General features: G+C 54.7%; 7 protein-coding genes across 9 annotated transcripts; 3 read left to right on the top strand and 4 right to left on the bottom strand.

The window, feature by feature from the left end:
- The first annotated feature begins 188 nt into the window (after positions 1-188).
- CAOG_02547 (leucine-rich repeat containing protein) lies at positions 189-2,778 on the top strand. Its single transcript, XM_004349247.2, has 3 exons — positions 189-737; positions 850-948; positions 1,098-2,778. The coding sequence occupies exons 1-3, from the start codon at positions 207-209 to the stop codon at positions 2,739-2,741; spliced, it is 2,274 nt and encodes a 757-aa protein (XP_004349297.2). The 5' UTR covers positions 189-206; the 3' UTR covers positions 2,742-2,778.
- Positions 2,773-6,081, bottom strand: CAOG_02546 (hypothetical protein). Its single transcript, XM_004349246.2, has 2 exons — positions 6,032-6,081; positions 2,773-5,189 (listed from the first exon to the last, which is right to left on the bottom strand). Exon 2 carries the CDS (start codon positions 4,936-4,938, stop codon positions 3,265-3,267), a length of 1,674 nt encoding a protein of 557 aa, XP_004349296.1. The 5' UTR covers positions 4,939-5,189; positions 6,032-6,081; the 3' UTR covers positions 2,773-3,264.
- A 318-nt stretch (positions 6,082-6,399) lies between these two features.
- Positions 6,400-7,815, bottom strand: CAOG_02545 (ribosomal protein L12). The gene is made up of 2 exons (XM_004349245.2): positions 7,789-7,815; positions 6,400-7,048 (listed from the first exon to the last, which is right to left on the bottom strand). The coding sequence occupies exon 2, from the start codon at positions 7,034-7,036 to the stop codon at positions 6,539-6,541; it is 498 nt and encodes a 165-aa protein (XP_004349295.1). The 5' UTR covers positions 7,037-7,048; positions 7,789-7,815; the 3' UTR covers positions 6,400-6,538.
- Positions 7,816-8,839: 1,024 nt separating this feature from the next.
- Positions 8,840-11,842, top strand: CAOG_02544 (hypothetical protein). Its single transcript, XM_004349244.2, has 6 exons — positions 8,840-9,366; positions 9,491-9,598; positions 9,683-9,770; positions 9,882-10,781; positions 10,875-11,617; positions 11,747-11,842. Exons 1-6 carry the CDS (start codon positions 8,891-8,893, stop codon positions 11,838-11,840), a joined length of 2,409 nt encoding a protein of 802 aa, XP_004349294.1. The 5' UTR covers positions 8,840-8,890; the 3' UTR covers positions 11,841-11,842.
- Positions 11,843-11,861: 19 nt separating this feature from the next.
- Positions 11,862-19,460, bottom strand: CAOG_02543 (RNA helicase). The gene is made up of 4 exons (XM_004349243.2): positions 18,857-19,460; positions 14,680-18,746; positions 12,647-14,437; positions 11,862-12,475 (listed from the first exon to the last, which is right to left on the bottom strand). Exons 1-4 carry the CDS (start codon positions 19,401-19,403, stop codon positions 12,380-12,382), a joined length of 6,501 nt encoding a protein of 2,166 aa, XP_004349293.2. The 5' UTR covers positions 19,404-19,460; the 3' UTR covers positions 11,862-12,379.
- Positions 19,461-19,859: 399 nt separating this feature from the next.
- CAOG_02542 (eukaryotic translation initiation factor 2 alpha subunit) lies at positions 19,860-22,411 on the top strand. The gene is made up of 6 exons (XM_004349242.2): positions 19,860-20,121; positions 21,003-21,073; positions 21,170-21,315; positions 21,428-21,635; positions 21,734-21,877; positions 21,998-22,411. Exons 1-6 carry the CDS (start codon positions 19,878-19,880, stop codon positions 22,190-22,192), a joined length of 1,008 nt encoding a protein of 335 aa, XP_004349292.2. The 5' UTR covers positions 19,860-19,877; the 3' UTR covers positions 22,193-22,411.
- On the bottom strand, positions 22,387-26,889 carry CAOG_02541 (hypothetical protein; the record flags this gene model as incomplete). Of its 3 annotated transcripts, XM_011271860.1 has the most annotated exons (11): positions 22,387-22,573; positions 22,651-22,761; positions 22,830-22,938; positions 23,033-23,217; positions 23,290-23,393; positions 23,502-24,120; positions 24,203-24,282; positions 24,376-24,604; positions 24,731-26,383; positions 26,496-26,543; positions 26,730-26,834. In XM_011271860.1, 11 exons carry the CDS (start codon positions 26,832-26,834, stop codon positions 22,448-22,450), a joined length of 3,369 nt encoding a protein of 1,122 aa, XP_011270162.1. The 3 variants fall into 3 exon arrangements, with proteins under 3 accessions (XP_011270162.1, XP_011270163.1, XP_004349291.1); XM_011271861.1 differs by lacking the exon at positions 26,496-26,543 and having other exon boundaries at positions 24,376-24,631; positions 24,758-26,383; positions 26,730-26,889; XM_004349241.1 differs by having other exon boundaries at positions 22,448-22,573; positions 24,376-26,383.
- Positions 26,890-26,957: the final 68 nt, after the last annotated feature.

Raw genomic sequence — 26,957 nt, 5'->3', positions numbered from 1 at the left:
TTGACATTTCTTCGTTGCTGTATTTTTTTGTCGTTTACTCTTTCGTCGGGGGCCCCCATTGCCAGTTTGTGTGAAACTGTCTCTTGTTTCTCTTTCTTTGTTGCTGTTTTTGTTGTTTCATCCAATCACACAATTGTCCTTTTCCACAATGTCAGTTCCAAGCAAATCGGAGCTGCTCACTCGTTTCATAACAATTTGCCGCCAAAATGTCAGCCAGCTTGCTCGGGTTTGAGTGCTATCTCGAGACGCAGCTGGTGATTGACGCGCTGCTTCCCACCGGCCGGCCTGCCAAAGGGTCGCATGTGGTCATGGTGCTCGCCAAACCGGGGTCTGACGGCAATCCAGTGGTCCAGCTCCCCGTGTCGGCGTTGCGAAAGCAGCCCGCGAGCAACTCAAACGCTAACGCAAACGCAAACAACAACAACAGCACCGAGTCCGAGCCACCTCAGCCAGGTGCAGCACCGACCCAACCAGCAGAGAGCACTCCGACCAGTAGTGCTGGTACAACGAGCGAGACCGCGGACGACGGCGCTCCTGCCGCCGCGTCGGCCGCCGAATCCACCAGTCTTGCTGTTTCACCCGCAGAGCCGGCAGAGTTTGCCTCGCTCGCCCTCGCGCCTGCGCTTGCGCCTGCGTCCAAAGCCGCTGAGAATGGCACTCATATTTCATTGTCGCTCCGGGATGGCGTGTGTCTTGTCGTGTTCAACGCAAAGATCAAATCAGGCGTGTTCTATCCGGCAAGTGAACGAACAGTGTTTCCCGCCAAAAAACTTACTTGGCGACCAACGTGTTGTTGTCGCGTTTTTGAGACCACTAACCTTGCGACATCAAACCGTCGTGTGTGGGCAGATTTACAAAAATGTTCGAAGCGTATTTACAAAGTTTGTTGGCGAAGGCCGTGCAACTATTGAACTGCAACAGCCGCATTTCCGATTATTCATTTCAAAGGTAGGTCGTCGTGTTTTGGTGTAGAGAGTGCTCCGAAAGTTCAGACCGGACTCTCGCCAACATACAGAATGCAGGCCACAAAGGGCTTGTGCCATTCGTCCGAGATCCTTACAAACCCTTCCATTCCCTTCGGATGATTGTTTTTGTAGGCCAACCCAAAACGATTAGACCAGTTTCTCGGACGCCTGCATCGAGCGTTCACGACGCCAGCACATGAGCTGTCAGACGACGATGTTCGAACCGATGCTGTGGCGCTCGATCAAGTGATGGCACGAGCTCGACCGTCCTTGCCGCCCAGCACGGCTGCACCCGCTGCTGCTTCTGCCTCTGCGCCGGATCCGACACAGGCTGCGCTTCGTCGTCCCACCATGCAAGCACCGCTGCATGACGTGCGTCGTGATATTCCTGGAGTGTTGACCAAGCATCTTACCTCGAAATCGGTCGCTCCTAAACGAAGCAACTTGCAAGGCGTCACACTCTACACACCGTCCGACTCACGCGGCACGACCGCACCTGATGAGACGGCTCATCCCTCTTCTTCGGCTTCTTCTTCATCTTCGTCATCATCTTCTTCCTCTGTGGATAGCGACTCTGCGAGTAACAGTACACGCGCCCCTGCCCATGGTCCCAATCAGCCTGCTGCATCGATTGCGACTTCTGACGCTGTGGAGACGAACGAGCAAACAACCACCACCACCAGCACACGCAAGTGGCCGGTCTTGGCCTCTGCTGCCTACAATCCATTCATCACCCCATCAACCCGAAAAACAACGCTGAAGGCGCAAAATCTGGCAACCCTGGATCAAACGATCAACGCAGAGTCCACCGTGATAAAGGCAGCAGGACTGCAGCTCAAGGCCATCCCTTCTACCCTTCTGGAACTCAAGCAGCTGACATCTCTCGACTTGAGCGCAAATATGCTGCGTGAGCTGCCTGCGGCGTTTGTTCAATTGGCGCCAACCCTCGCTGTGCTCAATCTGCAGCACAACCAGCTGAGCGAGCTCCCGCTGCTGCTCTCCAAGTTTGATCGACTGTCATCACTGACAGTTTCCAACAACCAGATTCGCCGTATTCCAGCGCGCTTGTGCTGGGCGCTGCCTTCGCTCGTCCGGCTCGATCTGAACAACAACAAGCTCACATCCTTGCCTGCGGATATTGATCGCCTACCAGCGCTCCGCGGCCTGCACATTGCCTTCAACCAACTCTGTCACATTCCGCACGAAATCCTTCGGCTGAGACTGCAAGATTTTGACACGTCCGGCAATCCGTTTGTGCTAGACGACGAGATCAAATCCACCTCCTTTGAATTCCCGTCGCTCTATGAGCTGGCTGCTCGGGCCACGTGGCGGCAAGTAAAGACGGGCCGCAATCCACGCGAAAAGACCCTCTTGGCTGAGCAACAGCAGGAAGAGCGTCGGCGGCGCGCCACGACCTCGGCGTTCAACGTCATCTCCCGCGCTAAAGCCGCTCCCGCACCACCACACAAGTCCGCCAGCAAGCTCATGTCCGTGTCCGAGCTTACCCAAGTACTACCACTCTCGATCATTGAAGAGCTGGCCGGAGCGAACTGGTGCAGCGAGTGCAAGGACATTTTTCTGCGAAGCTACAACTTTGGCGTCCAAATTCTCTCGATGCGGAACGTTGCGGAGAACAGTGTGCTTCATCAAGACTTGGGGGAACAAGTGCCAGTGTTGCACCGCTGGTGCTCTCCGAAATGCGCCGCTCAATCCTCTCTGGGTAACCGTATCGTGTTTGGCTATCATTCTCCAGGCGATGAGCCCATGCAAACGTAAAGTGTTTTTGTTGAGTGTGGGCTGTTGGAAACTGAAGAAATCGTTTATAATTCTACAAGTACTCTGATTGAGAGCGCGCGGACGAGCAGCAAAGCAGCAAAGCAGCAAAAAAATTAAAAAAAAGAAAAGCGTGCGTTGGCGTCTCGTGAAGTGAAAACCGACAGGCACAAACGAGGGTAGAAGACGGAAAATAGGGGCGCATACGACGCATCCAGCGCACAAAACACACACCACAGAGACACACACATACATACACATTTAGAGAGAGAAAAACAAGGCATTAATAACAAAGACCGAACACACACACACAAAAAAAAAAAAGCAAAGAAAACGGCAGGAAACCACCAACAACCAGAAACGTGTTGGTTGCGCGTGTTGCCTGATTTCTGAATATCTGGAACTTTTTTCACAACGGAGGGATGGGAAAAGCAGCCGCACAAATACGTTGGTCGAACATTGTCGAAACGCAGAGCGCGCCAAACTGCAGGGCGTTGTGTGTGCGACAATCTTCGCCATCCTTTTCTTAGTACTCTGCTGGCGCCACACCAAGCTCGACGTTCAGTGCACGAACTTCGGCCTCCATCTTTTCCAGCTGCTTTTGGGTCGGCTCGCGAGACGGATAAGATCGCTTGTAGCGCTTCTTGAGGTGCGTGTCTCCTTGGGTGACTTGGGGGTTGAAGCGAACAAAGCGCTGGCGTGTCGACTCTTGCGACGGAGGCGCGAGAAAGTCGGGTTTCTGGCTGTCAACCTCGTCTCCGGCGGTGCTGGGAGTATCCACCGCGACTGGCATTGTTGGCCGGCGAGTCGGGTTGGCGCGCGCAGCAAAGCCTGCAGAGGCAAAGTATTGGAGCAGACTGTCGCTGGTGGGGTTGTCCGGATCGTCAAAGATGTCGTCTTCGTCGTCTGTGTGATCGAGACGGTCGCGGCTGCCCATGAAATGCATGGACAATCGCGTGCCGTAGCCGTACTGGTTTTCCATCATCACGGACGAGAGCATCGACCCTCCCGCATTGGCGCCGGGCGACGATGACAGGACGGCGGTGGTGATGGTTGTGTCGCCAGAGACGATTTCGGCGTACTCTGGGTCGTTCACGTTGACCTGGCGGATCTTGGCCGAGGGTGCAGGAATGACCCGAGCCGTGGAGGTGGTGGACGGCAAGGAATCGAGGTTTGGAGTGGACGGCGACGCCACTGGCGAAGGCGACGCTGTTCGTTGCAAGCGCTGCTGTATCCGTTGGGAGACGGTGGGCGAGTCTGGTCGCTTGATGGAGCTTCGTGCCGCAAACCGGGTGGCAAACTCTGGCGGTGGTTCCACTGGCGTGATCACTACACTGCGCTTAAAATCTTCCGGCTCCGGGAAGGGCTCCGGGGTGACCTGGCCGTAGTGGATGTTGAACTTGTGGTTGGCCAGCTCGGAAGGATAGGTAAACTCTTCTTCGTCGTAAATGTTGCCGCGGTATACCGAGGCCTGTGAGGAGAAGCCCACAGGGGCGCTGACAGTAGCGGCGGAAACAAGATGGCTGGTGGTGGTCACAACAGGCGCAGAGCCGGCCATGGCGAGCGACGCTGCTGACAGGGTGAAACCGCCACCGCCGCCCGACTTGCTGACAGACGAGCTGCTGTTGCTGCTGCTGGATTTGTGTTCGCTACTGTCATCTTCCTGCACACTGCCACTAGACACGACGGAGCCGCCAGAGCCACCGTCGGACGGGGTCGAGTTGATGCTCTGTCGGCTGCCGGGGACATCCGTGTCGTCCTCGTCATCATCGTCATCTTCGTCGCGCTTTTGCGACCGAGAGTCGCCTTGGAGCGAACTGTTCTCGACCACGGAACCCGCCAGCGAGCTCGTGTTGGACTTTCGGCGCTCACCGCCGCCCCCACCAGCGGCCGATGCGGCGCTCTCTGCTGCTGCCGCCGCTGCAATGCCCGCGGGAGTGTCGGATCGCGTGACGGCGTTCTTGAATAACGAGATGCCCCCGTCCGTCGAGTGCTCGACGCGCATGTGCTGACGGAGGTCGCGAAGGTAGGCGTATTCGTTGGCGCAATGGGCAATCTTGCACTTGTACACGCCGCCAGGCACCACCTGAGGCGCTTCCTTTGAGTCTCCCAGGTTGGCAGGCTCTCCGTTGGCCACAGCCTCCTCCCGAGCAGCGGCCTGCTTGAACAGGCCCAATCGCTCTGCAAAGGATTTCGGCATGTCGGACCAAGAGCAATAGCGCTGCAACGGGGTTTTCGTGGAGCTGGTTTGGTCTTTTGCGGGGGGTTTGCTTTTTAGGTTGTTCTCGCAGTTGGTAGTAGTGAGTAGTAGTCTTATTGAGCTTTGCAGTGCCCTGGACGAGATGTCTTGACGACCAGAAGCAAACCACAGAAGCTCTCAAATTTGGTTAAAGGCCGGCTTTTTCGAAGTCACAGTTGGCTGCAGAATCGCTGGCTGAAGAGACAAAGCAACTGTGTTTTGGGTGACGATGTTGAGCAGCAGAAGTGAGTCAAGCGAGTCAAGCGAGTGAAGAAGAACCCGAACGAATCAAAAATAATCAAAAAAAAAAATGGAAGCAAAATCAAAAAAAAAAAAAAAAAACGGCTTTTTTGGTTTCTTTTGCGAATGTCACGAAAAACACACCCACACCAGAGTGGACTGGAAGCAGGGGAGGCTGCAGTGGGGAAGGCTGGAAAGACGGGGGAGGAGGAGAGCCAAGGGCAGCAAGAGGGTGTGTGCAGCTGCAGAGGTGCGTGACCAGCAGAGTGGCGTGGCATGGAGTGGTCGAGGTGTAAGCAACGAAAAGGAGGTTGCGAAGGGCCTCAAAGAACCACAATTTGAAACTCAAAAAAAAAAAAAAAAAAAAAAAAATCAATCATTATTAAAAAAATTGAAAAGACAAAGGAAAACGTAGCAGGGATGGCGAACGTCGTGAACTCGTCCGTATGAGAATTGGATTGCTAAACAAAAAAATAACCTCAACGAACTCGTTTTCTAGGAGGAGCACGACGGAATTTGGCCCTGCCTCAAAACCACCGTCGCCACGAAAGAGCAGGAAGGGTCACACATCATCACTCCCTCCCCCATGGTAAGACAGCCTGGCGAGACGAGGAAGTGGCGCGTTTCGTTGGAGGGGTGTTGAAGCCAGCTGTTCGCAAGATCCAACTTCCGACCCGCCGCCCCTCATCCCCTTTCCTCCGCCCGACCAGCAGCCTCTGCGGCATGGCAGACTCGGATGGAATCAACAGAGCCAGTGGGCGTGCGCGGTGGGGCTCGTCGTTTTGAGCCCTGTGAAGGCGTATTCGCGGCATACCGAAATTCCTCAGAACCAAACAAGCAACACAGAAAAAGCTAAAGGCAAGGGCAAAAAGGATGAGTGAACTGTCCAACGTCCAAAACGTACATCCAACATCCAAAAAGCATCAGTACGACCAAGGTGCGCCAAGCAGGGTGTTTGTGAAAAACGGTGTTGAAGTGGTTGCACCATGGAAGAAGAAAAAGGAAGAAAAATGGAAACACTTCGCGCAAAGGCCAGCTTTTGCTGCCGATTACAAGCCACAGCACTACTACCAGGCTAGGTCGAGGCGCGAGACTCTCGTCATTGCACGAGCCAAGACACGATGAAGGCAAGAAGAACAACAAAGAGAAAAAAAAAAAGCAAAATACAGTATCACTCAGAGCTCGTAAAAACAAGAACCACACTTTACTCAGAACAAAATGGGGAACAAAGCATGATTAGAGTGCCATAACAGCGGACCGTTTCAAAAAAAGAACAAAGAGCCGGGTTGCCCCGTTTCCACTTCCTCTTTTGAGTGTTTTTTTACTTCTCGGGGACCTTGAGCTCGCCAGCGTTGATGGCGTCAATCTGGTCGTGGGGAGCCTTGCCGTCGATGGTGCAGCCGACAGACTGGGCAGTGCCGAGAATCTCCTTGACGGTGCCCTCAAGAGTGCGGGCCATCGAGCGAGGACGCATGATGCGGGCAATTCGGACAACCTCGTCGAAAGCAATGTTGCCGTTGTGCTTGATGTTCTTCTCCTTCTTCTTGTCACGCGGGGGCTCGTTGAGGGCCTTGATGACGAGGGTGGAAGCAGAGGGCACGACATCGATGGTGGCCTTGCGGTTTTGGATGGTCAGCTTGACAGTGACGCGGAGGCCCTTCCAGTCCTTGGTGGCGGCGGCGATATCGTCACCGACCTTCTTGGGGGACAGACCGAGGGGACCGACCTTGGGGGCGAGCGAGGAGGCAGCGCCGACCTCACCACCAGTGCAGCGGAGGAAAACGATCTTGATTTCGTTGGGGTCGAGCTTCGGCGGCATGGCGGCTTAAGTCTACGGCAAAGGAGGGGGGAAACAAAAGATGTTGTGCAAGAAGAAGGGTGAGCGATCGATGATGCAACAAATGTGAGGGGGGAGAGAGAGAGAGCACGATGAGGAAAGTTTCAAAATCGAAGAGTTCTGAAGCCCACCGCCGCACAGCAACCGCAGAAGAAGAAAAAGAGCCAGTGCACCACAGCAAATGGAAGGCGCTCTCGAGGAAAGGCCGCAAATCGAACAAGAGCAACAAGAAAGAGCAGAGAAGGAAAACCAGCAACAAAAAGAAAAGAAAGTCTGCTCGATCGTTGCCTGTGGTCTTCCAAAGCTGCCAGGGGGCTGCCAGAGCAATCGTGTTAGAACGACGGGCACAAGCACGCTCTCTGGCACCCGCACGGCAGCCGAGCAAGAAGCCGACGAACGAAACGAAACGCCAAAAGCCGAAAGCGATGGTGAAATCCAGCTCCACGCTCCAACTTTTCGCGCCAGTTCCAGCGCTATTTCGCTGGCCCTGCTGTCTGCCCGCGCGTAATGCAAGGCCCAAGAAACACGCGTGTGTTCGACAGGGCTTGACCCGCGATCAAGACGGCGAGCGCCTGGTGCGTAGCAGTGGTTGAACGGGAGCGAGCCGCAAAAATCAAAACCTCCAACCCCCGCTTCACCCCTCCTCTTCCGCCGCGAATCTAGCCTCTCCCATGGCCCCTCACAACCCCGCCACCCTCGAATCCGATAGAGGTCACAGTGTAGCAACGGATTACGCTGCGCGATGAGTGTCTGTCGAGACGTACAAAATGAAGAGAGCGAGCAAAGAGGGACGTCGAAACTGGATTTGGTTTGTTCGGTTTTTCGGATTTTTGGGGTTTTTTGTATGCCTTTTGGCTGGGTCGCACAATTCTTGCACTGGAGGTCCTTCAACGTTCAGCAACCGCTTGGGTCGACAACCAAAACTCGTGTGAGTTGTTTTGGTGAGATTATGGTGAGATTATTCATCGTGTAGTTGGCTGCCAGCTGGAACCCCGACTCACCAATGCCAAGTTCATCGCGACAATCCGAGCCCAGGACACCTTCACGACCACTCCGACATTCGCTTTATTAATGAAAAACCAAGCGATTGCCTGAGGTGTCGCTCTGCGGGGATTGAATGCCTGCGAATTCGGCACCGTCACGTTGGCACCCAAAAAGCAAATTTCGTCCGCTCAACCTTGGACCGTGTATTACCCCATTGCAAATCCAGGGCAGTAGCATGGAGGCAATAACGAAACCCTATTGTTCAGACAGGCTGTTGCTGCAACTCGACGCTAGCTCACTCGTGTTTCTTGGTAAGTTTTGATTAACGCATTTTGCATTTCGTCATCATCCTCACACACACCGCGCCGAGGCTTTCCCTCCATTTGTCCCCATCGCCAATACACGCCTGTTTGCTTCGCGTTGCTCTTGAGGGAAGGCGGGTTTTGCTAGACCAGATCGAGATCAGGCAAACAACGCAAAATAAGCCGTGATTTCGTAAAAGCGCGGTTTTTTTTTTTCCGTTGTGGTTGTTGTCGCCGCGCAACATCCCGCTCTCCCTCGCCCCACACCCCCGAGATCACAAAAGACAGATGCGTGAAGATCTGCCCATCGAGTGTTTTGGAGGTTGAATCGCTGCTCACCTGCTGCTGTTTGCTTGAGAACGCAGGCATTCAAGTGCAAACATCTCGAGTTTTCCCGCCAAAATTTGAGCATTTTTGCCGCCAAATCCAACCAAGTCCCACTCTCGAGGTCGCATCATTCCTGAGGCTCTTCGCGCCCCCCCCCCCTATTTCAATCAAGTCCAAAACCACTCGTAATTGGTTCACACCCAGCGCTCAAGAAGCAACAACGATGTTTGCCGTTGTCAACCCTCCAGCAATGTCTCAGCCAAACAAGCGCGCGAGCACCAAACTGCCAAGTGGAACATCACCATCGGTGGCGACCAACAAGCAACCACCACAATACCAATCAACAAGTAGCACAACCGAAGTGCTGCCACGGATACATGTGCGAACGGTGTCACAGCTTGGTGCCATTCTGCAGCAGAACGCTCAGCTGCAGCCCGTCACGGCGAATCCCGAGGTCCAACAGCCTCCATCACAATCACCAAAGCAGCAAGAAGCATCGCCTCACAATCGATCCAAGGCGTCGGGGCGGAATGCGCCGTCCACTTCCACACAGCCTGTCGGCGCAACGCCTTCAACCGGCAAACGAAAGCCAGGACGTGCTGCACTGGAGCAAGTCCTCGCGCTGCCCAACTTTGCGGAAATGCTCAGTAATACTCAACGTATCCAGATGGTGTGGAGCCTCGTTACGACTGGACTGGGGTATGCACTTTGTTTTGTTTTGGCCGTTTGATTGTTTGCTCTGTTGTTGTCGATTATTGCTCATCCTCTCTCTTTCCCCCTCCCCTCCCCTCTCTCGCTCCCGCGTACAAAACCGGTCAAACAGGTCTTGGCCCACGGCGACCTGCAAAGACTCTATTGAAATCTCTTTTGTGCCAGGGTCGCCAGCTCTTCAACAACTGATTGCCAACGCCGGTTTTAACCCATTTCTACAGTAAGCGAGAGATGCCTGCGTTCTGTGACGACTGTTGATGAGGTTCCTCAAAATGCTCGTGCTCATGGATTCGTGCGCCCTCAGGATCACTGTCCCAAGAACCAAAAAGATTCGCAGCTTGATGCGTCACCTGCAGGACAAGTGGACTGTTCCAGACTCATCGGGGGTGGTTGTATGTGGACTAAAACGCAAATCTCACCATCGTTGGTGCGTTGTGGAGCTGGAAGAAGCCGGATGACTAACTCGTTACTTGCACTTTCCACCTGTTCTTTCTTCACAACAGCGACCACTGTTGCAATCCGTGCAGTTCTCGCCACCCAAGCAAATGCTCGATCAGGGAGATGGTCTGGTGACACAGACCTTTGCATGGACGGATGCGAATGTGGGGGATTTTCGGGTGGACCACCTGTACATGGCCTTGTTTTGCCCCTCTCCGCTCTTGATTGAGTACGATTCCAAGGCCATCACTCTGCTCCCGACCATGTCTCCAAGGGGAGGAGTCGCCTCCACTAGCACGCCCGGTCCTGGTGCGGCCGTTCCTGCTGCTTCATCTCCTGCCGTCAATGTCAATCACGGTATGCCTTCGCCGCCGTCTTCTTCCAACCGGCTGCAGTCCTCGCCAAATCTTTTGTTGCGCCCAACCATCTCCCCTTCAAGCACGTCGGCGGTCCAGCAGCAGTCAGCGGCGGCAGCGCCATCTCATCCTTCCACAGCCCGACGTGTGCTGGTCGCACCTCCGACAACAGCGTTGGACGAGCAATCACCCCTCGCTTCCTTGTTTGACGACGATGCTGCTGTCATGGCTGAGGACTCGCCGCACTTCCACCAGTCACAGAGCAACACGACACAGTCACACGCGCAGCCTGCGCAACACCAGCTCCACCAAATGATTCTGGAACGGTCGCAGTCGTCGCCGCCCACCAACGCTCAACCCGCCCAAACCGCATCTCAGCAATATCACCAACGACTGACTAGCGGCGCGGAAACGCATGTGAGTAAACAGCCATCGACGTTGACAACGACTACTACAACTCCGGTGAAGCAAACCAACGATGACAAGTTTGCCACCCCCGCCCGACCCCAAGCCCCGACTGCTTCTGGGCCAGCAGCCGCGACCACAGTTCAAGCTCCTCCTTCCGGGGCTCTACTCTCACAAGCCTTTAGCAATTTTACCCTTGATCCGGTAAGGCAATGTTGAAAGCGAAGTGTGTGTCCTTCATTTCTTATGCTCACTTGCTTGTTCGGTCTTTGTTTCGTTTCAAACTGGTCATCCCAGTGCGAGGCCAGTGCAGATGGATTTTGGGGCGCTCGTGGAGTCGATGGCTCAAACCAAGCATCCAAGACGATGGCAAACGATCACTTGAGCTTGCGCTTGGATTCATCGCTTGGTTTGTCGCAGCTGGGCTTGGCCAATTCGCGGTCGCTGTCGCTGCTTCGTGAAGAGTTTGGAATTCGTGGCGCCAATGCCTCGAATCCACCACCCCAGCAACAACCTCTGAATTCAGCTGCAGCCCAATCTCAGTCATCTCAGCAACAGCAGCAGCAGCAGCAGCAGCAGCAGCAGCAGCAGCAACAACAACAGCAACGGCCGCAACAGCTTTCTTCCCAACCACCACCCATGCAACCATTAGAACAACAACAGCAGCAGCAACAACAACAACAACAACAACAACAACAGCTGCAGAATGAGGCTCTGTTTGAGCCTCCAATCAGCCAAGACACGTGGTTTGAACGAGTATCCAACGAGCTCGGCTTGAACTCCCAGATTCCGTTGGAAACTGCTGCCAAAGACGTCCAAGAGTTGGCGGAATCGCTGCGTCCTGCTCCTGCTGATGGAACCGCAACTTCCCTGTTCCGGCTGACCGTCGTGCCATCAGCTGCACGAATTGCGGCTCAAGCAGCATCTGCCGGCGGTCCTGCCGTTTTGGACGACGCGTTCAGCGCTGCCACCGCCGCCATGAGTGGTGGCAGTCTGAGCTCGACGCCCGTAACGCCCATGTTTACCTCCCTGATCAATGGGTAAGAGCGAATGGTTTTTGTTTCTTGATGTCGAAAAAAGGCGGTTGTCGGTTTTTCTCACTTTGACGTTGATCCACCGCAAATCGCCCTTTTTTTTCTTTCTTTTTTTTTTGCTTTCTCTCTGGACAGAAGTGCTGCCTATCAACGACGACGCACTATGGATGAGGCTGAACGACCCGTGAAACTGCGGCGGTTGTCTTCTGATCAAGACACCTTTGAATAGACAATCTGTTTTGTCTGCTTGTGCGTTTCAAAGTTTGTTTATTTTTTTTTTGTCAATTTTATCGATTTTCGCTTTTTCTAGATTCGCCAATGTTGTATCCACGATTCGCAGGAAGAATGATGCAATTTTTGGACAGACAGACAGACAACCGATCGCTCAAACATCGCTAGCAGTGGATTCCGGCGCAACGCAGTCGAACGCAATCTCATACTCTTGATCCAAGCCCAGATAGGCGTCGGACATGACGAACAGTTTGTACACGTAACGGCCTGGCTTATCAGGGGTGAAGAATGACAAGGAAGTCGTTGATGAACGGCCTCGAATGGATGCCCGCTTGAGGGAGAGCAACTCTGCTGGTTGCTGATCTTCAGGGACTTGACTTCCAATCACAAGCCACCAGCCTTCGTCCTGGCCCTTCGGGAAACGGGGCGCGTATGCACGATGTCCCGAATGTTGCTGATTCCGTCCTTTGCCGCTGTTGCTGCCGCTGCTGCTGCCGCTGCCACTCGCGCCTTCATGTGCCGCAGACCGCGTCATGTTCACCTTGAGCACGTACTCTGTATCCACAAGCAGAGTCTGTGAATCCGTGCCAATCTCGAACTTGACATCCACGATTGAGCAATGGCGTCGCACATCTGTGTTTGACAAATAAATCAACAAGTAAGAAACACAGACTTCCGAAAACCAAAAAAAAAAAAAAAAAAAAAAAAAAAAAAAAAAAAAAAAAAAAGACTGGCACACCAGTCAAGACGAATAGAATAAACGTTGCAGATAGCAGCACGAAAGCCCAAATTACGAAATCTCACCTCATCAATTTGTGGGCGCGTCCTCGACTTGCGCAAAAGATCATGGAACCGGCCTCGCTGGCCAGCAACTCCAAGCAACGTGGGAAGATCACGAATGGGCTGGTCGCCAAAGACAAACTTGTCGCTCAGGTCTTCATCAAAGTGGGGCAGGATCATGAGCGGAGACTCGTCGTACCAGCGACCCTGAACAATCATCTGAACAATATTCATCACGTGCAGCGCCGCGTCAAGCAGACCGAGCTCGGCGGCAGAGTCGATCATGGCTTGGCTGACACGAATGGCATTGTCCATCACAGTCTTGGTATCGGTGACATAGTCGACGATCGGCAAGCGGGCGCGCGAAAAGTGCGCCTGGAGCAAGAGATGCGTCTTGGTGTGCGGCGAGTCCATCTTGCTCGTGAGCTTGATTGGCAGAGTCTCGGCAAGCTCGGCATTGAGCTCGTCTTCGGCGTGACGCACTGGAAGCTCGGCAAACTCCTGCGCCTGGGTGAGCAGCACCAAGACCTCCTCGAGCGTCTGGCACAAGGCGAGCTGGTTGACAAAACGGCCAACCGTCTCGTGTCGAAGATAGTAGTACGAAGCAATCCGTCCAAAGGGCGTTGGCCCGACAGAAACAGCTGGAATCGCAATGGCCATGTCCTTGTCGTGAAGCTGCTGGCCGCCACCACCTCGTTTGCCCTCGTGTTGCTTGTGCGACGCCTCAAGGGCAGGCATGTCGCCAACAGTCACGCAGTGTGCGTGCGAGAGCTTGCGAAGAGCTTCTTCAATCAGCTCAGACAAGTGACGGCTGACGGCGCGCTGGCGCTCGACGGGGTCCAGCGCATCCTCGAGCTCGAGCCCGTAGTAGGACGGATTCATCATCAACCGACGGAAAAAGTACGTCCACGTGAGGTACTCGACGCTGCTTTGCTTGGAAGTGATCGTGCCAGCGACAATTTCGGCGTTGAGATGGTCTGGCAGCACGTTGGCCAAGTTGCTCTCGACGGGGAAGGGCTCGTACAGGAACTTTTTGTAAAAGTCCTTCTTGACGTCGTGAACGAGAATCACGGCACAACCCGTGTCGTCGAACTGCGGTCGTCCTGCTCGGCCCATCATTTGCAGCACATCCGTGATTGGAAAATCGACATACCGATGCGTCTTGCCATCAAAGTACTCTGTGCCCTTGACAACGACAAGATGGGCTGGGAAGTTGACACCCCAGGCGAGCGTGCTGGTTGCAATGAGAATCTGGATCTTTTGGTTCACAAACAGCTCTTCCACAAGGCGACGATCCTGCTCGTGCAGACCGGCATGGTGCATGCCGATGCCAAAGGACAAGGCGAGGCGCAAGTTGGTGTCGTGCACGCGGTCCAAAAGCGGCTCAAGCTCGTGCTCGGGCATGTGCAAAAACTGCTTTGGATTGTCCTCGCGCGCACAGAACGAAATCAAATCCAGTGCCGTCAAGCGCGTTTGCCGACGCGACGAGACGAACACCAACGCGGGCTTTTCTGGCGAGTGCTCCCGGATGGCCGCGTAAGCGGGCTTGTTCATCGTAGCCATTCGCGGGCAATACTGCCGACCGGGGAAGCCGTGGATGTGAACGGTCAGTGGGACTGGGCGGACTGCTGGTTTGAAATTGAACAAGCCTTGTGCGCCGTTAATGCCCAGCCAGTCGGCCAAGTCGCGGGCGTTCGCCAAGGCCGTCGAGAGACCAACAACGCGAACAGCATGGTCTGTGCTGGCCGAGATAAAGTTGGTTCGCGATACGATGACTTCCAAAACGGGGCCACGATCATCGCCGAGCAGGTGGATCTAATCCGAAACGAGCAACAAAAGAAGCGTTTGGAGAATGGCAGCAAAATGAGCGCAACACACAAAGCAGTTTTTTTTTTCGTAATGAACCGAACTTGGTCAAACAACAGGTCCTGTTTCCAGTTTTGTTTTTCGATGATTCGATTGGTTTTGCAGCCCCTTTTCGTGTGTTTCTGCTTCTTCCTCCTCGTACTTTTTCCACCACCCACCGACGACATGCACCTTCCCACCGGAATACTAACCTCATCAATAATGATCAAAGAGACAGCCTTCACGTAGGAACGATTCTGCCAGCTGCGAGAGATGCCGTCCCACTTTTCAGGCGTTGTCACAATCACGTCGGCACGATGAAGCGCTTGGAGGTCGGGAGTAAAGTCGCCGGTGAGCTCGACCACACGCTTGCCGAGGCGTCGCTGGAAGCGCTCGAGCCAATCGTCCATGCGCTCACGCACCAGCGCCTTCAAGGGGGCAATGTACACGACCTTGGTGTGCGGATACTCGTTGAAGACGCGGTAGGCGGCAAGTTCGGCAACAATGGTCTTGCCAGAACCCGTGGGGGCGCCAAGAAGCACATTGTGATCGGTGTGGTAGAGCGTGTGGAAGACCTGCGTCTGGATGGGGTTGAAGTGCGAAAAGCGGTAGAGCGCCTCGTACGCCGGGTTGCGCAGAGCGGCTTTGGGCAGGGGCTGCAGATCCAGCAGCTCGGTGTGGGGAGGGTGCTGCTCGGGGAGAATGAGGTGCTTGAAGGACAGCGCAATGACGGATTCTGCACCGTGCCACTTGTCTGAGGTGGCGCGAATAAAGTACTGCGGCGGCAAAGGCTCGAAAATCGGAATGGTAAACACAAGGGTCTTGGGCTGCCTCATGTCCTGCCGCGTCAGCATGACAAACTCGGTGTGATACATGTGCTCGGATTCGGCATCCTCGACCCAAATCCACCAAGGCTCGGCGGTGCCGTGAACGCGCTCCGACCAGTCAAACTCGGCCACGTAGGTCAGCTCAATGCGCACGACTGAACGGGTGATGGGATGCAAGGTGGCGGCGAGAGACATGGTCGGGAACTGGTCTGCGCATGCTCGGACGGCGGGCCCCATGCGGATGTGGTTGACGAGGTGGCCAATGTCCGTGGCAGACATGTCGCGGAGTTGCTCGACGGTCGCATTCTTGGCAGAGAGCTTGATGAGCAGCTCGGGCGCGAGATGCGGGAACTGTCGGAAGGGCGTGTCGTTGTGCCACATGCGCTTCTCGACCGTCTTGCACAGCGTCAGCACGCGTGAAGCAAGCAACGGCCATCGCTGCTTGATGGCAATCTCAAAGAGGGCTCGCATGATACGCGAGCCATTCTGGGCCACGTAGGCAGCATCGGAGATGAGCGAAAAGCTCTCAATCTGCGCGTTCGAGACGTAGGCTTGGAGCAGAATGTTGACCTTGCCGAACGACTTTTCCGAGCCTCCGACCACCTTCACTGGGCAGTACTGGCGCTCGAGAAGCTCGAGCTCGTCGCCCTCCTCGTCACGCAGCTTGAGGTTTTCAAACTCTGTGCACGACGAAAGACACGCGAGAATTTCCGAGTCGGTCATTGTGGGGCGGAGCATCTTGTTAAAGATCTCCACGCTCGTGTGTTGGATGTAAAAGTGACTTGCGGTGCGACCCAGATCGGTGACGGCAAGCGAGCCCGTGCGCTCATTGAAGCGCATCATCTTGGCAGCGTCCAGCTGGCGCGCAGCGATTTGAATCAGATCCGTGCGACGCTTGATGAGGGCCGGGTCGTTGTCGCGCTCGAGCCCAGTCATGCCATACACGAGCGGATTTTTCAGCATGCGGACGTAGAGGTACGAGTACGAGAGCCACTGGACGGCCTCGTCGACGTTCGCCACCGTGCCCAGAGCAACCTCGGCGTTGAGATTGTCCGCCAGCTGGTTGATAAACTGCGACTCGATCGGAACGCTGTGCGTCATCATGGACAGGTAGTGAGCCAAACGGTCGTGGGCAGTGATGATGATGCCCTCGCCGTGCGTGTCGAACTGCGGGCGACCGGCGCGACCAAAGATTTGCATCACATCCAGAATACCCAGGTCCACAAAGGCACCCTTCTTGGAGTCATACAGCTGGGTGCCCTTGATGATGACACAATGGGCGGGCAAATTGACACCCCAAGCCAGCGTTGCCGTGCAGACCAGCACTTTGATCAATCCGTCCGCGAAAAACCGCTCGACAAGGTTGCGATCCGAGCGCAACAGGCCGGCGTGGTGAACGGCAAACCCGTCGCCAAAGAGCTGCTGGAGCGTGCGATTGCGCGATCGCGTAAACTGCTTGTCCGCGGCTGGGAATCGCTCGTCCTGCTTTGGCGAGAACAGCGGCAGGGTTTGCGTGCTGACGGCAATCTCACGCAGAGCAAGCGCCGTCTTTGCTGTGGCGTTGCGAGCGTGCACAAAGACCATGACCTGGTGGCCTTTGCGAACGTTCTCAATCACGTTGTCAAAGCAGATTTGGTTCATGTCGTTCTGTTGCTGGTGGATGTTGGTGGTCTTGACACCAATGTACCGCTGGGAGAGCGGCACGGGTCGGAAGTGGCTGTCAAAATAAAACAGGCCCTTGTAGGGATTGACGCGCAAAAACCCGGCAACGTCAACATAGTTGGGCAAGGTGGCCGAGAGGCCGACAATGCGGATCATGTTTTGGGTGGTTTCGACCTGGCGCAGCGTGCGAGCCACGATCGTTTCAATGACTGGGCCACGGTCGTCGTGCAGCAAGTGGACTTCATCGATGATGAGCAGGCGAACGATTTGGGCCAAGGCCACGTCGCCGGTGGACTTGCGCGTCACGACATCCCACTTTTCGGGGGTCGTGACAATCATTTGCGTTGCGAGAATTTCAGCTTTGGTCAGTTGCATGTCGCCAGTGAGTTCGCGCACGGTGATGCCCAGCGGAGCGAGACGCTTGCCAAAGTTGGCCACCATTTCTGCCGCCAAGGCCTTCATGGGCGCCACATACACAATTTTAAACTCGTCCGTGCGGATGACGTTGCCTGCCGTCAGGTGTTGGCGCAGCTCGTGCAGAACAGTGAGCATTGCCACATTGGTCTTGCCGGCACCCGTCGGAGCACAGACAAGCAGGTTTTCATTCGTGTTGAAGGCGGCGTCAAAGAGAATGGACTGAATCCGGTTGAGTGTGCGAACGCCCGGGAAGGCCGCTTGGCTGAGCGCGTCCAGTTCGGCGATGGGCACCAGTCGCTCGGACGAACGCATTGGCTGACGCGGCGCAGGCGGCACGGTAAACTCCTCGTACAGTTTGGTGTCGTTGCGGTTGGTGCCAAGGGGCAACATCAACTTGGTCCCGCCAACGAGCGCTGTCGACTTTTGCGCTTCGAGAAGTGAGCTGTAGACGTGCGGATACTGCTCCGAGCGCACGGCTCCATCTGACGAAGAGAAGAGTGGCGCGTTGGCGGCCGCGGCAAGAGCGGCCTCGCGTTGGGCGCGCAGGGACTCGAATCCACCAGCGCCAGAAGAGATCTCGCCGTCGTCAAAGCCAAGTGCGGCCAAGAGCGCATTCGACGAAGCGTCGGCGGTATGATTCCCGCCGAGCTGGGCTGCACGCCGCGCATCCTTCTTGGCGTCCTTGCGGAGTAGCTTTGCCAGACGCACCTCATTTTCCGAACGAATGACCACGTTGGAAGAGATGGAAGGTGCGTGTTGAGTGGGTGGGGCGGTTGCTTGAGCTGCTGCTGTCGACGCGCTTCCCATCACACTGGCCATGTGAGCGTTGTGAGCGGCCAGACGCTCGTTGGTCATTTTGACAATGGCAACGTGGTGGGTGACCAGCTCGGAAATAAAGTCAAAGTGGTCCGAACCAAGCAGCTCAAACAGGTTGTTTTGAAGCTCCGAGTCATCGCGCGCAGCCGAAAGAACCTCAAAAATAGCCATCGCCACCGTCTTGACGGCAGCGTCGTCAAACCGGCGGACGAGCTGACGACGCAGCCAAGTGCCGTCCATTGTGTTGTTGTTTGGGGTGTCGTCCATCTGCGAGATGGCCATCCCTTCGGCCAAGAGATCGCGCGGACCTTGCTGCACCTCCGCGATGGGACCATCCAGAAGCCACGACAGCTCTGCATCCCGCTCGTCGGGAGAGAGGTACAACAGATCGTCGCCTGACGAGCCGATGGATTTGCCAGCGCCGGATACGAGTTGTGACGGTAGCGCCGCTTGCAACGATGCGTAAAACACATCCGCTGTCGTTGGCACGGGTGGTGCGTCTGCAAACTCGATTGCCTCGCCAAAACCTCCGAGGCAGCCACCATGGGCGCCCAAATCTGGTGAGGGAGCAATGGGTTTTGAGAAATGAGTGCCATTTTTTTTGTTGGACAATATTTTTGTTGTTGTTATCCCATGTCGAGATTGAGCGATAAAAAACACAACTTACTCATGAATGCAGCAGCATGGGGGTTGAGGATGTCGATCGTCGTGGTTGAGCAGGCGGCAGCAGTGTTTGACCCGGAGGATCCAGATCCCGAGCTCGACCCTGATCCCGAGCTTGATCCTGATCCCGAGCTTGATCCTGAGCTTGATCCAGCACCTGAGCTTGATCCAGCGCCTGAGGATTGAGCGCCAATGGTGCGCATTCGCTGCTCGAGGCGCTGCTTCCAAATCGCCTCCGGATGGAGTGCACCGCGATCCTGCTGCAGCCCTGGCGCACCAGCGTGAGCAGCACTCGTCAGGTCCTGCCCAAGTGCAGCGGATGAGATTGGCGGGGTGGCGAGCGAAGGGTGCGGCGAGACGAGTCCGCGCCCAGCAACGTTGCGCAACAGGGACGAAAGCCATCCCTCAATGACAGGCAGTGCGGATGTCGCTGTGCTGGTTGTGCTGGTGGTAGTAGAAGTAGTGGTGGATTTGCGACTGATGGCATTGTCGAACGCGAACGGGGTCGATGAGGAAGCAGACATCGAGACAGCGACCGGATTGGCAGCCATTTCCGTGGATGAGGTAACCAAGTTTTGTCTGAGAGAAGTAAGACAAGAAGAAGAAAGAAAGAACAAAAAAGAGAAATGACAAAACATCAGTACAGTAATAGATGAAGCAAACAGTTGGATGTTGAAGCTGGGGGTATTGCATCGGAAGAGTGCAATACGACAATGCTCAGAACACTTCAACGCCAGTGCACGACTGTTCAAAAATCACCCAGATCGCAGTCTTCACTGACGTTGGAGTTGAACTTTGAGCGTTGTTGGGCGTCGCTGGGGGCAACAAGGGCGCGACAGCTTCATGCGGCAGGGTTGCTTTTTGTTTGTGCTCTCGTAACCCTATCTGCAATACTCTATCACAAACCCCTTTGCCTATCGACAACGCGTTCATTCAACATCGTACTGTACTGTCGTCCAATTCGAGTCCTCGATTTTGCTGAGATTTGCTCAGATCAGTCTTCCTTTCTTCACTCATTCCTAATAATGCCTTTGACGTGCCGGTTTTACGAGCAGCCCTTCCCCGAAGTGGACGACGTTGTGGTTGTGAATGTGCGCTCGATCGCCGAGATGGGTGCGTACGTCAACCTCCTCGAGTACAACAACATTGAGGGCATGATCCTCTTGAGCGAGCTCTCTCGGCGGCGCATCCGCTCGGTCAACAAGCTCAAGCTCATCCGCGTCGGCAAGAGCGAGTGTGTCGTCGTTCTCCGTGTCGACCGCGACAACAACAACAACAACAACAACAACAACAACAACAGCATTTGTCTCATCATCACTGTCATCAGGGTCGCTCGTCCCAGGAGGAAGTAGAAGTGCAAGCGAGCTTTTTTTTTTTTTTTTTTTTTTTTTGTAATGGTTTTCCAGCCAACTTTTTTTTTTTTTTTTCTGTGCTTCTTGTTGCCGCTTTGCTTGAGAGAGGGTGAAGTGGACGGGACCAAAGGGGAAGCGGGGAAGGCGAGGAAGGGGTTCAATGTGACTCATTCCATCACGAATGAAGGTGCAAAAGCACGGCCACACGCAGACGAGCGAACTGCAATGGGGGCGACTTGAATGGAGGAAGCGCGTGTCGCCTCGTGGAAAAATAATAAAATAATAAAAAAATATTAAAAAAATAAAAAAAAAGCCCCCAGACAATCTGCATTGGAAAATAATCGCCTGGGCCCCATGGAACGGCTCTCGATTGCGTGCTGCGGTTGGGCAGCCGCATGTCAGTTGGGGCCACACAGCGCGAGGTGATCTGCAGCCGCGCAGAGTGGTGGCAAACCGCGGAAACGCCAAGTGTGCGACCCACCAACGACCAACGGAAAAAAAAAAAAAAAAAAAAAAAAAAAAAAGGTTAACGCGAGATCTGTCTTCTTTGCCTGTGCATTGGGGAGCGCGGGGGCTTCCGGGGTGGGGGGGGGGGGTTCCAAAGTGGCGAGGAGAAGACCAAAGGAGGAGGAGAACACAAGCATGTGTCAGGCAGTGGAACTGTTCGAAACGCCTGCATCATTCACTGATGCTGCACTGCTTCACTGATTTCGTCACTTTGCTGCAATCCTGGCTGCGTTGTTGCTTCCTCCCATGGCACTGACTCGATTGGTTTGAAACATGTGTGCCGTTGCGCAGGCTATATTGACTTGTCCAAGCGCCGCGTGTCTGCTGAGGAAATCCGCAAGGCGGAGGAAAAGTTCAACAAGGTTTGTTTCGTTCGTTGTTCTGCATACACAACACAACCAAGAACGACAGCGCTCAACGAAACTTTGATGTCTCACTTTGCTTTGTTGTCTGTTTAGGCAAAAACGGTCAACAACTTGCTCCGATATGTCGCAGAGGTCCAAAAGATCGACCTCGAGGAGCTGTACAAACAAACCGCCTGGGAGCTCGACAAGCGATTCGGCGGCCCCGGCTCGTGCTACGAGGCCTTCAAACTTGCCATTTCGTGCGTACAACTGTGTTTTGTTGATTGCTGCTGTTCGTCTTGCTCCGAAAGCTGATCCTTGAGCTCACCCTCCTTTCCTTTTTTGCCTCTTGATTCTTTCAACCATGATCAGGGACCCCGATCTCATTTTCAAGGACCTTCAGATCGACCCCAAGACTCGCGAGATCCTGCTCGCCAACATTCGCCGAAAACTCGCTCCCCAGCAAATGCGCATCCGCGCCGACATTGAGGTTGCGTGCTACGCGTACGAGGGCATTGACGCCGTCAAGAACGCCCTGCGCGCTGGTCTTGCCGTTTCGACAGAGCAACAGCCCGTCAAGGTATTTGTCGCGCTGTTGTTTTCTTTGGCTGTCGTGTTGGCTTTTTGGGTGATTCGACCTCTCATCACACTTTTTTTTTTTAAATCGGGATTTTGCAGATCAACTTGATTGCACCCCCGTTGTATGTCATGACCACCACCTCGCTTGACCGCGAGAAGGGTATCAAGGCGCTTTCCAACGCCATTGAAGCTATTCGAGAAAGCATCACCGCCTCAAAGGGCGTACTTCACGTCCAAAACGAGGTTTGTCCTTTTGGGCCGTGATATCCACTGTTTTTGTTTTGTTTTTGCAGCTGTAGCACTCACCCATGTATCTTGCTTGGTTGCCCCTTCATCTTCTTTGTTTTTCCTTGCCCTGTGAAGCCCCGTGCCGTCACCGAGACAGACGACAAGCAACTTGCTGAGCTCATGGAGGATTACGCACGACGACAGACCGAGCGACCAGGCGACGACGACTCCAGCGGCTCCGAAGACGAAGAGGACGACGAGGATGTTCCGATTGGCGAAGAAGAGGCCAGCGGCGACCTCGACGCTGAAGAGGACTCGCTCGATGCTTAAGACCTGACGATAACGCCTTGTGTGCACTGGGAGGACTGGCAAGCGTCCGCTCCACTATCCAGTGTTGTGTCTGTGTAATGTGTATCGTGATCGTTGGCATTGAATGTTCTTGATCAGCTCCAAGGCTGTGTTACTTGAATAACTTTTTTTTCCCACCCCATTCGCAGCCAGATTCAATGTTGATTCGAAGAAATACCCAAAATAGCTTGTTATGAAAACCAAAAAATCAAAATGAATGCAGAGCACGATTAAATATTATGCAGAGTTGGACTCGGCCACTGCAGGAGCAGCAGTGGTGTCGGATGTAGCGGATGCGCCCGAACTGGCTGGAGCTGGATTGGAGTGTTCGAGCAAGAATTGGACAAAGAGATCGGACAAGGTCTAACAATCAACCACGTACCAGAAGATGAAGTGAGGTGACGGAGATTGCAGCACAGAATGAACAATGAATGACGTACCTCTCCGTGCTCGCCTGCCGCCACTCCGGCTGGCTTGGCACCAATGGTAGTTGTTAACTTGGAAGCGATACCACCAATACGGGACCACACGTTTCCACGGCCGATGCCGACCTGTAAGATACCCAGTGAGTGAGTCAGTGAGGGTTTTACAACCAAAGCTATCACGGTACTGCCCTTACCGCGGCTTTTTCGGCGTCGTCAAACTCCAAAAGATTGCCGATAAGATTCAAGACCTCATTCTTCTTGTTTGTCTTAAAGTACGAAACGATCAGGTTCTTGACCAAGCCCCTGACAGTGCAGCAGAAAACGCCAAGCGGTGCAAATTTGAATGAGTCACTTGCAACTGGATGAAATCATGCACGCAATACGCAAACTCCCATACTTGTCAATGGCGTTGCTTGTTGTGGCTGTCAATGCTTGGCGGAGGCGCTCGTGGCTTTCCTTCAACAAGCGATTCAAATCGGCGATTTGGTTGCGGGCTCCCAGCAGCTGTTGATCTGCAAGAGATTGGGCCCCGCGAAGCTGAATGACCTGAGACTCGTACTGCTGCAACATTGGGAGAGCACGCTGTGATGATAGACACCGACACAGTGAGTACTAGTACCACTTCGTTCCGGTCATTGCTGTTGCCGAACAAACCTCAAGCTCCTGTATCTTGCTCTCTGCAGCAGCGAGCTCACGGTGGGCAGCAGCCAAATCTCGCATGGCCTTATCGAGTTTCAGAGACTCGGTCGATTGTGAATCTGCAGGAATACAAAAAACGACAAAGGCAGAAAAAGAAATGAGCAACATTGCAAAAAACGTGACTGAAATGCACCACACTCGCAGGACGGAAATCGGCGGCGGCGCACCTCGTGTCATTTGGTCCAGAACCAGCTGCATGTTGGAAAGTGCAGTGTTGGTTTGCTCAAGCTCCTGTCGAAGCTGCACTTGTGCGGTCTGCAAAGCATCTCGCTCTTGCGCGAGTTGAGCAACCTGCTGATCCGACTTTTGCAGGCGCTGAGCCAAATCGAGTTGCGCAGACTCGCCTTCGTTGGCTTGGACTTGCGATCGCTCTGACAGCTCTGCAATCTGGGCCTCAAGCTCTGCAATGCGTGTCTCTCGGACCACGCCCTCCGTCGTGTGCGTGTCTTCAATCTCGAGGAGGTGCTGTCGAAGCCGTGCCGTGGTCTTCTCGCCTTTCGCAATCTCATTTTGCAGCAATTCAATTTCGTGTCGCGCTGCGCCGAGATCGTGCGTCGATTGAGCGTGCAGCTGCTCCAAGGAAGCCAGCTTGGATTTCAACTGGGCCTCCATCTCCATTCCTGCAGACATGTGTTCGTCGAGGATTTGCTGCACGCGGCTGGACGAATCCGTCCGTTGAGCCTCTGCCTGTTGGAGCTTGCCGAACAGCTCGTGCTGGGACTGTTGCGCGCGTTGCAGGTCTGTCTGCAGGGCGGTAACTTGGGTGTCCAAGGAAATTGATCGCTCCTGTGTATTCCAGCAAAGAATATAGAATGAGCAGCTGCAACATGGAAGGAAACTGCATGAATACAGAATACAGGAACAATACCTGCTCGACACGCAGCTTGTCCACAAGTCGGGCAGTGTCAGCATCAGCTTGCGTTGCATGAAGTTTCGCCTTATTCAGCTCTGAAGAGGCAAAGAGGGGAAGGCACACCAAAAAAAAAGTCAATGGCATTCACACATGATGCCTGCACGAGATGTCAGGAAGATTGCACGTACCTGCTGTGAGCTGAGACAGGGCATTTTCCAACTCATGCACGCGCGAGAGCGCGACAGTATCTTGATCGGCAGACTTGGACAACACTTGACTCTTCAAATCTTGCTCATGCTGCACCCAAGTCGCCTGTTCTGCCTGGAATGCCTGCTTGGCGTGATCAAGCGCGGCATGTGACGCTTCCAACTGCTGGCGAAGCTGCGCCATCTCCGTGGACTGCGTTTGCTGAGCCGCCTGCTCGCGTTGGTGTGCACCTTGTACCTTGGCCTGCAGGTCTTGCACTTGCCGTTGTAGCTCGACAATTTGCATGGATAACTCTTGGTTGCCGGTGGACTGCGTTTGCTGCTCGAGCTGAGCCGCCTGCTCGCGTTGGTGTGCGCCTTGTACCTTGGCCTGCAAGTCAAGCACTTGCTGCTGCAACTCCGAAATCTGAGAAGAGGCTTCTTGACTGCGTGATTGAGCAGCGGAGGCAGCAGAGAGCTGAGCCGCTTCCAGCTGGGCACGCAAACCGGTTGATTCGGACTGGGCTTGCTGTTCTCGCTGCTGAGCCTCGGCAATCGCTGTCTGCTGACTTTGCACTTGCTGCTGCAATGCAAGAAGTTGATCTGCGGCGTCCCGAGTACCCGTCAGAGCAGCCAGTTTCGCCGCCTCCAGTTGCTGGCGCAATTCCGCAGCTTCGGTCGTGGCACGCTGCTCTTGTTCGTGTGCGTGCTGGGCGTCAGTCTGCAGAGCTTGCAGTTGACTTTGCAACTGTTGAATCTGCTCACGAGTTTCTTCGTTGGTTGCGTCAACGGTAGACGTTGCGGCAAGCTTTGCGGCCAACAGCTCGGCATGCAGGGCGTTGATTGCTTGCTGGTGCTTTTCGTCGGATGCGATCGCCAACTGCTTCTCGCGTTGCTTGAACGAGTCGGCAAGAGCCAGCATTTCGGCTTCTTGCGACTCGGACAGCTGGGCCAGAACTTGCTGGGTTTTGCTGGTTTCTTCTTGCTGCCGTGCCAGTTGTGCTTTGCACTCGTCAAGCTGACGCGCGAGCTCGGTGGCGGCAGCTACATCATTCGCAGTCGTCTCGGAAGAGATCTTGCCGCTATGATCTGGCTGGGAATCAGACCCGCCCGCCTCGTCCAGCTGGGCTTGCAGGTCGGCGACGCGAGACCGCTCGAGCTCGAGTTCTTGGTGCGCAAAGCGCTGTGCTTCTTGAATCTTGAGCAAGTGGACCTGCTCCATGTCTTGCATCTGACGCTCGCGTTCCAGGCATTCGGTTCTCAATCGTTTGATTTGCGTTTGAGCGGCGGCCAGTTCGTCCTGGAGTGCAGGTGGACCGTTGTTCGCCGTCGCGGGAGACTGCTGGGATGTATTTTCATCAGCTACACGCTTCCAGTGATCGAGATCCCGACGCGCCGTCAACAGTTGAGCATTCAACGCTTCAATCTGACGGCGGGATGCGGCGGCTGCGCCAAAATCGCTAGCGTCGTCAATGTCCACCTCGTCCAGCATGCTCGTATTTGCCGAGCTCTGTGCAGCAGCAGCTGCTGCTGCTGCTGATAAAGCAATCGATGATGGCGTCAGTGTTGGCACGGACGCGATGCGAGTGATGGTGGTCGGGATTGCCTCTGCCACAGCAGCACCACCGCCGCCGCTCACCCGCACAATCTCGTGCTGCAAGTGGTCGACCGTCTCGTGCAACTGCGTCACTTGGATCTGGTACGCCTGTTGCTGTGCGCGCATTGCATTCTCTGTAGCGATGCGGTTGTCCTGTGCGTCGTTGAGCTCGGCCTCCTTTGCCATGAGCAACTCCTTGTACTCGCGCGAAACGGCCATCAGTTGCAAATCGGTGCTCTCTGCACGCTGCGTTAACTCGTCCGCATGTGCGATGCGTTGATTGAGCTCCTGGCGCATCGACTCGGAGGTCGCCTCGGCGTCCCGCAGTCGCTGACGCAGCACTGCAACTTCGGCTTCGAGGTCGACGGTTTCTTCCGTTCCTTCAACGAGTACGTCTCGCGCATAATGGCTGATCTGTGGTGTTGATTCACAAGAAGTTTTTTTTTTGCGGGTTTGTGAGTAAAGATTCGCAAGATTGGGTCATCCATGTTTCCACCAAATGAGTGCATTGAGTAGATCTGGTCACGGAGCTGATGGAGGAGGATGAGGAGGAGGAGGACGTGGCGGGGTCGGCCTGAAGCGCAGTCAGGTCCAAACCACATTGCGCGGCAGTCCTTGAGCGCGCGTTTGTGAGGCTTTGAAAGTGACAAGACGGCGTTGCTATCAAAGCCCTGGCAATGGACAGGCGTAGTGTGTTGTCTGTGCGGTCTGCATGGAAGGGGGAAAAGGAAGGCGCTTCCTCAAACTCAAAATCCCCCACCTGGTCGCGGAAGGCGTTGAGGTTGTCCGGCAGCTTGAGCGTCTCGCGCAGGTTGGCAGTGTTGCTTGTGACGGACGACACGGCGCTGGATAGCCACGACGCCATTTCTATGTGATGCCGCGCGAGTTGGTCAACGGACGATGCGCCAATGAAAATGAAATTTGGGGACTGGTGCGTTTTTTGATTTGAAATTTCAAAATCCGACCGCCCATCGAGTACGTCGCATTG

This window comes from Capsaspora owczarzaki, assembly GCF_000151315.2.
Source record: "Capsaspora owczarzaki ATCC 30864 unplaced genomic scaffold supercont2.3, whole genome shotgun sequence".
Taxonomy (NCBI): Eukaryota; class Filasterea; order Ministeriida; family Capsasporidae; genus Capsaspora; species Capsaspora owczarzaki.
The sequence above is the reverse complement of the archived record's forward strand: the minus strand, read 5'-3'. Positions and strand labels throughout refer to the sequence as shown.